The sequence below is a fragment of the Gadus macrocephalus genome, chromosome 16 (assembly GCF_031168955.1).
Source record: "Gadus macrocephalus chromosome 16, ASM3116895v1".
Classification (NCBI taxonomy): Eukaryota; Metazoa; Chordata; class Actinopteri; order Gadiformes; family Gadidae; genus Gadus; species Gadus macrocephalus.
In genome coordinates, this window is record NC_082397.1 from 18,413,704 (window position 1) to 18,424,140 (window position 10,437).

Genomic DNA, 10,437 nt, shown 5'->3' on the forward strand with positions numbered 1-10,437 from the left:
TTCACGTAGAAAAAGATAAACTGAACACGAAGAAGACCTAATGTTCTGATCTTTCTTCGATGCCTACGTGTTTCTCCCGGGCGATGCGGTGCAGTGATCTGATCGGGTGGGCACAAGGAACTATTTTTAGTGGACTTTGACAACACGACTTGGTGGTGAGTCGTGTTGACTTTTGCAATGAGAACACTTGTCAAAAGCGGATCTCTAGTTTCTATGGTGACTTGTGTGCTCAGTATGTGGCGTGTGTTTGGACGAGTTAAAGAGGGACACAAGAAGATTGAAAGACCTTCAGTGTACTGATCATTAGCATGCCCTCCATCCTCTGCCTACTCCACCTTAACTCCCACTCCTCTCTTCTCCTTCTGCCTACTCTTATCTTATCTCCCACTCCTCTCCTCTTCATCTTTCCACTCTAACCTTCTCTCCGTCAGTCGCCCCCTCCTGCTCATTAGTTCAATATCAGTACCCTGCTCTACTGCAAACAGTCCACATCTGCTGTGGGATGCAGGACAACAGAAATTAACACCTGCCAATGGTCATTTGTCGAAGTAAACAACACTAAAAACAATGGAAACGGTGCTGCTGGAAATGCTTTATTTCTAAAACAACAAACAGCCAATATGAAAATAACAAAGATAGAAACAATAAATAATGATGGTAAAGAGGGCAGTTTTGACGTGGTTAACTAACGGAATACAGTGAAAGCAGGTTGGACATTTCTTTCATGCTTTCACGGAATGAAAATGTTTGCAATGTTGTGCATAGAATTCTGTGGTGTTATTGAAAATGAATGTTATAGCGAACGTCAAAAAACAAATGACTTGACAGTCACACAATGGGGTTCAGAGGCATGGAAACACACAGGACAATAATAAACACAGGGGAATGTCCCTTTGGCGCATGCCACCATGGAATGTGCTGATCAAACTACACAGGATGTAAAGGTGCTGGCACATTCACACACACACAGACTCTAAAGTATTAATCACATCGGTGCCTCAGAATGTGCGGCATGTTCTCTGTGGAACGGCGTATTTAAGAAGAATGTTGGGTGTCGGGACAACAACAACAACAACAACAACAACAACAACAACAACATCACCACCTCTGGCTGTTCTTTAAAGTGTTGTTCAGGAGAAAACAAAGCATGACGTTTGGTAGTCTGGCCCTCAGATGACCTGGCTTCACATTCTGCTTGTGTTCAGCCCGGCCCGGGACACTCTGCCGGTGTGTCCCGGGCTGGGAGGACGTGCTGGGATTGGGACCCTGGAGGACCCCATTCCAGGGTCCCAATCGGGTGTGTCGGAGGGCGGGGGTCTGAACAGGTGGCGGGCACCGCTCTCTACGACGCTCTGCCGTCACAGTCGCTGAAGGAAACGTAGGAGGGAAGGGTGTCAAGTGGAAGGAGACGGCAAAGGAAACGGGAAAAGAGGGGACCGAGGAAGGGGGGGGGGGGGGGGGGGGGAGAGAGAGGGAGAGAGGGAGAGGGAGAGAGGGAGAGAGAGGGAGAGAGGGAGGGGGAAAGGGGATAGGGCGGGGAGGCAGGGAGTAGTGTGCTGGGGGCTCTGCGTTTGGACACCCCTTTATCAGTAAAAACAGAGGAAAACACAAAGAGGACTTCAGAGAAAGCGGCGCAGGAAAGAGTTCAATATAAATATATGCTTGTTGTCTTTAGGGAGCAGGAAGGCCTTGGGGGGCTGCTCTGTGTGTGTGTGGGGGTGTGCGGGCGTGTTCCTGTGTGGCTGCGTGAGCGAGGGGGCGTAGGGTTTGGTTTAGCCTAATTCCCGAGTGTTGTTTGGGTTCTCACCGCCTCCAACCCTCCCGCAGCCGTACACACACGCACAACACCACGAGGAACACCGGGTCCTCCGACACACGGCTTCGGGAAACACACATGCTAATGGGAACGTTTCACTTAACTCATGTCAACAGCCAAGTTCAAGTGTTCGAGTTGTTCAAGTTTTACACTTGGAACAAAATGTACAGTTGAAGTGGTACTAAAAGGCCAGTTGTGAGCGTCGTTGTTTTTGGCTTGGTCTTTCACAACGTTTGAACCTAAGGTGCGGCGAGCGGACAGATGACAACGCCGTCACATGTACATTTAGTGGGGTTGCCTGTCGTTTGAATGGTGTATACTCTAGTATGTCAGGTTGCATGGATGTGTTCACTCCCCTGTACGTGGGAGTCAAGTTGTAACAAGCACATGCTGTAGCTGTAGCGGCAGAAAAAAAACGGACAAAACAAAACCTAGCCAGTTAGCAGTCCAAGGTGTGTGTGGGGTGTGTGTGTGTGTGTGTGTGTGTGTGTGTGTGTGTGCATGTGTGTGTGTGTGTGCGGTGATCGGCCGGCGTGGGTCGGAGGGTCTCAGCGAGGGGGTCTGGAGGGACACACGCAGTGACACTTTTCGTGGTGTGTGAGGAAGATCTCGTCGATGACCCAACGAACCCGGGGCCTCCGCTGGCTCCCCAACGACCTCGTCTCCGGAGCGTACTTCAACACCTGGAGCACAGAGAGCCAGACGAGGAGACAGGCAGACAGACGGGCGGGGCCAGAGAGATAAGTCAGGTCATACAGTCCCACACACAGAATCCCCTTAGCCAGCACTGTGGCCATCCACCTCACAGAGGTTTCTCTTTGGAAGCTAAGCAGGGACAACCGGGTCCATCTTTGGTCTAGATGCAGTGAATTATTGATATTGTTACTATTCCTTTTTGAGGGATTAGCTTCCACAGTTTAGATATAATAATTCACAAGAATGATGTCTCATGTGGAGGATAGAGCTGTGGAATGAATACCTGACTTCCAGGGAAACCGCTCTCGTTTCAGAGCCTTGGCAGAAACTCTTGACAAACACACACACTGCAGCATGTGATGGGATCACGCCCTCAGCCAACCAGGGCAAATCTAAGAAAACATGGTTAAATCTCGGCCCAAGAAGCCATTGAAAACCCACGCCCTGGGTAAACCATAAACCTGGTCTGGGATTGGTACACACTTTGGGAGGTCAGCGCCAGTGGGGGTCAGAGTTGAACATGTATTAACTTTGAGCATGGCGCAAATGTGATCCCCCAGCATGGGGATCAGAGCGTAGCAGAAGCCAGAGTGTCGGTGCCGGTCTCATAGACGGTAGACGGTACAGCCAGCGCCACGCTCTGCTCAGTGCTGATGAGAGACACAAGCCTCTTGACTCACTGTAATGCGCTGGGCGGGTCCATCCCCCATGGCCCCTGAAGCCATTTGATTGGGCGTAATGATTTTTGTTTCAAAACGCGTTAGAAATTCAGCTGAGGCGGTAATTAACCAACCGTCGCCATTGATCCATTTGCAATTTTTTTATAATCATCCCGGCCCAGTGGAAAGACGTGTTATCTTTTAACAAGATACCTTTGTGAATTTCAAATGGGGAACTAGCCCCCAAAAAGCGTACAAAACCCGAATAATGTTAGCGAATATGAAAATCTAAGTAACTCCAGTACTGTGATGTGCGTACCATGCCGCTCGACCTGTAGGTCATTCGGCGGTGGTGAATCCCTCGTATGTCAACGGATAAAGAGGGTGTACTCAACCTAAGAAGAAAAGTGTTTGAACTGTGGCTCAATAGAGCCGGTGCTGAACGAAAGGCAGCCAGAAGAGTCAAATATCGAATGGGGAACGGGAGCTGCGTGTCTTACAGAGTCTCTGTACCACTCTCACTCCCCGTCCTCACCGCAAAACAAAAAACGGTTCCACATCACATGCTTTGTGAATATACTGAACCACTCTTGCAATAATGATAATAAGTTACATTCCTGCCTATTGCTTATGATCTGATCTTCAATCTTGTCCGTTATACATGACTTGTGCACTGATTAGGTGTAATATCTCAGCTGTCTGTGTGTGTGTGTGTGTGTGTGTGTGTGTGTGTGCGTGTGTGTGCATGCATGTGTCACCCCGCAAGCTGCAATATCAGGGCCATTATCTCAGGAATGAGGCATTATTGAATCCTCTACATTAGAGGGTAACCGCCTTCCTTAAACCAGCTGCAGGTACCCCCAGGAACCCTCTCCCCAGGACAGCTCCAGGCGGTGTGATTGAGGGACCTAGCCAACAGGGTGCTGACGTCGGGGCTTTGGGGAAATCAGAGACGGGATAACCCTCTCTCTCTCTCGCTTCCAACGCCCAGCAATCACAGTCATGCACACCAGAAAGAAATTGAAACAAATGAATCCAATGGAAAGCCATCTGATGTGGGGCATGCGATTGGACTGCACATGTCCAAAGACTGTGTGTGTGTGTGTGTGTGTGTGTGTGTGTGTGTGTGTGTGTGTGTGTGTGTGTGTGTGTGTGTGTGTGTGTGTGTGTGTGTGTGTGTGTGTGTGTGTGTGTGTGTGTGTGGCGACCAGCATATAGGAATAATTGGCCCATAAGAAGAACATCTAATTTCACAGGTCAACAGGTTATTGCTTGAATCTGATCCAAGTCCACCTTGCCCACCCCTGATCAGTAATTATGAAGGGTAGTACCAAATGCAGGGCCCAGCGGCCCAGCCTGGTTCCAAAGATAGACTGTTCCGGTCAGACGCAAACCTAGACGTCGCCCTTAAGGTGCCTTTTCAAAAACGTCATTTCCACTACATTAAGTGCAGGCCCCTGAGGTCCACATTTTGCTGTCTCAGGTGAAGGGAAGCTGATTAGGGACGCTAATCAACAGTACGCTCAAAAGCTCAGACACTAGTGGAGGGACTCCCCGATCTCTCGAACACACTGAAATGTCCACACCTGGCCTGCAACAACCTTCTCCTGACTGCATGTTATGTCATGTTAGTCCAACTTATTTTTCCTCTTCCCGCCTTTGTGAGATTCTCTCATGTGGTCCCCTACCAAGGCGGCAGGCCACGTCCAGAGCCTTTCTGACTTCAATGTCATGCAGTCATGGACTATATTTATATATTTATCTGTCTCTGACCAGTGGCCACTCAAAGTGCTTTACAATATCGCCCAACATCCACCCATTCATGCACACATTCACACACGACAGCGGTGTCAACCATGCAAGGCGACAGCCAGCGCGTCAGGGACACCTCCATACACCAACTAGCAACCTTCCAGCTCCCAGCCAAGGCGCTCTCCCTCCTGAGCTACATGCCGCCCCAGTTACAGCTCAATCCCCTCTACAGTCATCACTAACCCCCTCCCCTGGTGCAGCAGTAACCCCAAATCTGCATCAGGGCCATCGCTTCAAAACCCCGTCCACCCCCTACTACCATCCTCATCCTACCCACCACCATATCCACCAGAATGTTTAATACATCCACCAACACTGGCTCCTCAAAGATCATCCTCATTACCCTGCCCCACCACCACTGACTCCTCCACCATCACCCAATCTTAATCATCACCAGCCCTAGCGCAGCTCTCCGGCGCCAGGGCTGCTGTGCATGCAATTACAATGAGGGCATTAAGCAGACGCTTTGATCCAAAGCGACGTACATCGGTTAATACGCGCATTGAGACACCGACGGCAGAGTCCACCATGCAAGGCGACAGCCAGCTCGTCAGGAGCAGTTAGGGTTACGTGTCTTGCTCAGGGACACATCAACACTCAGCTAAAAGGAGCTGGGGATCGAACTAGCGACCTTTCGGTTACAAGGCATCTGCTCTACCTCCTGAGCTAAGCCGACCCTGCCTTGTATGGAAGCTGAGTCCCCTCTTCATGGTGGGGGGTGGGGGATGCAGGCATGTACTGTATGGTGTATGTATATGGACCACGCCTGTTGCAAATATCAAAGGCTTCGGAACCGCCCAGGAGAGCCATGGTGCACTGCGCAGACACAATAGCTCACAGGCAAACATGGGAGTTGGCTTTCTTCTAAAGAGATGTGGAAAAAGTAATATATGTATGCTAAGTAGGCCTCTACCCAGAGAGATACTAGGTGAGGGTTGAATAGAGAGGATGGAGGAATAGATAGATAGATAGATAGATAGATAGATAGATAGATAGATAGATAGATAGATATACGGATAGACGGATGGATGGAGGGAGATAGATGGATAGATGACTGATAGACGGATGGATGATAGATAGAATGGGCTGAGAGGGAAGTGGAGATAGATATCAATGCTATCTGCATTGGGAGCACCCATGAACGGATTTCAGGTGCAAGGCTAAAAAGTATACACAAGGGATGTAGACCTATCAGAGTAAGGGGTAAGGTAAGAAGAGAGAGAGAGGATGATGCATTGGACTTGGGGTCCATGGTTACGACCAAGGACCTTATTCCTTGCTTGTGACCCATTACTCAATATACCCCTGAACCAACAGTTTAAAGTGCTTGGGCTGCAATTCCTTCCATTCCTTTAGTCTTGCATTCTGCCATGTTTATCAGGGCCGTGTCTTAGAAATACACCGCCATAAGCTGAGCAACACCGGCCACGGTCTAGGAGTGTATCACTGCGATATCAATGTGTATATATTAAAGATTATCATGCCAGATACCGTTAAGATTATCTGATGTGTGCGATGGCCAGGCGTTCTGGCCCATTATACCTTGACGCTGCAGCAAGGCGGCAGAATCCATAACTATCTTAAAAAATCGGATTTTAACAAGAATACCCAAGGAAAAGCTAATAGAGGGGACACTATTGACTCATTCTACTGATTCCGTCCAACGCCAAGGCAGTGCAAGAGGAAAATGTAATAGCATAAATCAAAAAGGATGTTTAATCATCTGGAGTGACTAATCCCTGCGCTCCAGTGTCCTCTGTCAGAGTACTTTCAAGGTAGTTGGTAACAAAAAAAACTGAAAACCAAGCAACAACAAAACAGACTAATTCGAACACAACTGATGCAATGTAATCATCCGGTAAATGGCAGCCCACCTCCTGGTGATTTATGTTGGTGCATTGGAGAAGCGAAACATTGGTGTGAATAATGATGTGTTTGTAAAGAGGTTTGGTCAGTCGGGGAAGTGGATGCTTAACCCTGTGCGCCCTACTGCCAGGGAAATAGCTGCGGATTCTCTGAGCCCAACCTCTCTCACACAAACACCCCTCTCTCTCTCTCTCTCTCTCTCTCTCTCTCTCTCTCTCTCTCTCTCTCTCTCTCTCTCTCTCTCTCTCTCTCTCTCTCTCTCTCCGCCCACTCACAACGGTCACCACATTCCTTCATCGCGTTGACCTCAATCCTGGTTCTCTTTGATTCTCCTAGCTGTAATGTTCAAAGTACGAGGGAAGACGCAGAGGAAGAACAAGGAGCCCAGATAGGGCCCCAGATGAGCCCCCTTTGCACCGTCTCTATAATGAAGCCATGACAGAACAAAGACAAATGCGGAGGGAGGAGGGGGAGATAAACAACAATGGGCGCCAGTGCAGGGGAGAGTAGGGGATGGAAAACAGAGTATGAGGAGGAGACTGATGTGGAGGCGCTTACAAAGTAATACTCTGCGAACAGAGCGGAGGGGATTTGAATGCAAAACAAGAGACAGAGGCGGAGAGACGGGGAAGAGGGTCATGGGAGACGAGAGGGAGGGCTGCGGGGGTAGAGAGAGGGAGAGATAATTAGGGAGAGAGGTCCGTGGTGCATTGTTGCTCCATCGCCGATGCACTGCTCGGCTCACCAACCTCACCTTCCCTCAAACTTTCCCCTCGTTCGGTCGAAACCCCCCCTTCATCTCTCCCTTCTTCCCCACCGTTCCTCCCTCTCTCCCGTCTCCTCCTGCCTCCCTTCCTCTCTCCCGTTCCTTCATCCCTCCCGTTTTTTTCCTATCTCCCTTCCTCTCTCCCTTCTTCTCAACCGTTCCTCCCTCTCTACCATTCCTTCCTGCCTCCCTTCCTCTCTCCCATTCCTTCCTCCCTCCCTTCCTCTCTCCCTTCTTCTCAACCGTTCCTCCCTCTCTCCCTTCCTCTTTCCCCTTCCTTCCTCTCTCCCCCGCTCCTTCCTCTCCCCTGTTCCCTCCTCTCCCCCGTTCCTTCCTCTCTCCTGTTCTTTACCTAGGTCCGCCTCTTGCTAAGATCAACTCCCCTCCTTTCCTCCTCCAGGTACACCTCTTGGTTCCTCCTCGTCCATCCTCTTCCATGTTTAGCTTTTATCTCAGTCATTCTATAGTTTCTGTTTCTTACCGTCTAGTTCATTCAGCTAAATCCTTGGTCTTGTGCATCTGTATGTGTGTGTGTGTGGGTTAGTCCGTGTGTGTGTGTATGTTGTTGTTATCATGTGCACACTAAGAATGAACAGATGTGTCTGAGGGAGTGTGTATCTGTGTGTGTGAGTACATATCTGTGTGTGTGAGTTGCATCTGTGAGAGTGTATATCTGTGTATGTATCTATGTATCTCTGTGTGTGTGTGTGTGTGTGAGTGTGTATCTATGTCTGTGTAAGTGTATCTGTGAGAGTGTGTATCTGTGTGTGAGAGTACATCTGTGTCTGTGTGTATCTGAGTGCGTGTGTATCTGTCGGTGTGTCTGTGTGTGTTTAAGCATGTATCTGTGTGTATCCGCGCGTGCGCCCCCCTCACCTCGTGCAGTTTGACGGCGCTCTTGGCCGCCTGGCAGGTGCAGCCGTTGTTCCAGTCGGCCGTCCCGCAGGCGCAGTTCCCGCCACAGCGCTTGACCAGCAGGCAGCGGGGGAAGAAGACGGCGTTGGTGGCGCGCAGCTCCTCGCGCAGGTTCACCGTCAGGTTGCGCGGCGTGCAGCTGTAGCGCCGGACGTCGTCGTAGAGACGGTCCAGGTCCACTGGAGGAGGGGGGGGGGGGGGGAGAGACATGGAAGAGAGGGAAGTGAGGGAGGACGAGCGCAATCAACGAAGACCGGACCTTAGCACTGCTGGTGGCGGTGGGCGTCTGTGTGGATCTGTTGAGGACCAGGGGGGGGGGGGGTGGGGGGTGACGATTGGGGGGAGACCTGAGAAACCATGGAGGTGGCACGAGGGAGAGTCCAAGGAGTGGTGCAGCGGCTGGGATTTACAGATATACGGTCAAAGAAAGACAGTGACACAAAGCCACAAGGGTAGAAGGAGTCGAAGAGTAGAAGAGAAATCAGGCCATGGGGCCTGGTGTCTGACTCTTAATGGTGCAGATCTCAAAGCTTCACATTGTATCGAGGGTAGTGTTTAATGGGGGAGGAGCATGGCTTCACCAGTGCTGTGGTAAGGGGTTTGATTCCCACTGGGGCTGCCTTTGCTAAGAATGAACGTTTTCGTACTTTTCAAACGTTTTATGGCTTGATGATTGATAATAGAATGCTGTCCGCCAAATGACATGAATGTCATCTGATGGTGCTTGATAAGTGTCGGGGAGGCTGTGTCCTTGTATCTGTGTCTGTGTGTGTGTGTGTACAAGTGCGGGTGTGTTTGTGTGTGTGTGTGTGTCGATGTGTGTACGTGTCTGTGTGTCAATGTGTGAGTCAGTGTGTAGTCTTCAAAGCAGCTGCAGCTATTTGCGGAGGCAGAGAGAGATGGAGGCACGGCTTGGAGATGTACAGATAGGGAGCCAGGAGACTGAGAGAGAGACAATCAATGGATCATGTGAGATTGATTGTATTGTCAGGAGTGTTCCCTCTTGCCATCATGCTGCACATAATGACCCACACGAGTAGCCTGCTTTTATTTGCTGTGCAATCAGAACCGATTTGCAAATTATTTAAGGGTCACACGGCTGACGAATAAGACATATGCACATCCAGACAGTGTCAATGGTCTGTCAACTGATGCGGTGCATCGCATATTAATACAGATCCCAGAGGGAGAGAGGGGGCATGGTGTTGTCATGGCTTGGGTGTTTGAGTCCCAGCTGAAAGGTTCTGGGTTCATTGCCCCAATGTCTAGATGTATAGGCTGGCACAAAACCTGTCCTCATTGATGTCTATGGATTCACTTTGTATTCGCATATCTTCGTATTCAAATGTGATACAGATGTACTAAATAATTTTGAATGCAAATGTGCTAAGTAGTACACACAACAGAGATGTAATGGAGCTGGAACACAATATCTATTTCAGATAGAGACACGCCATTATCATGCAACTGGAATTGCCTGAAGAGAGCAGCGTCTGTATGATTATAAATAGAAGACTGCAATATTGCCTGAGTGAAAAATCATGTTCAAGGCAATAGTTAGATTGGCTTCTTACTAAATTATGGTAGAACAGATCGTGCAATCATTCCGAGCACCGTAATTGATAATTTAATAGCTGTGGAGAGAGAGAGAGAGAGGCACGTAGGTTTGGCGTCCACTTATTGATTTTAGATAGCAAATCATCTCTTCTATCATTACCCCATGCTAGTCATTATCAGCTCAGGACCAGTCCAAGGCACCATTCCACACTGTCTTAAACATAGATTGTCACGGTAAAAAGTGTTGCTTCTCTGTGTAACCAACAGCCTTTGGTAATCCGTTGATAAGTCAGTGTCACTTTTAGTGGAACTAACCCGAATATAAAAACACCACTAAACACAAGACACAT

The 10,437-nt window shown here is 49.3% G+C and overlaps 1 protein-coding gene across 1 annotated transcript in view; it reads right to left on the bottom strand.

The window, feature by feature from the left end:
- Positions 1-572: 572 nt before the first annotated feature.
- Positions 573-10,437, bottom strand: part of pdgfd (platelet derived growth factor d) — a 52,805-nt gene continuing 42,940 nt past the window's right edge. Inside the window, exons 6-7 of the mRNA XM_060074820.1 lie at positions 8,492-8,709; positions 573-2,499 (exon numbers count right to left, since the gene is read on the bottom strand). Coding sequence (XP_059930803.1) covers positions 2,365-2,499; positions 8,492-8,709 — 353 coding nt within the window. The 3' untranslated portion in view covers positions 573-2,364. The remainder of the gene's footprint in view (positions 2,500-8,491; positions 8,710-10,437) is intronic.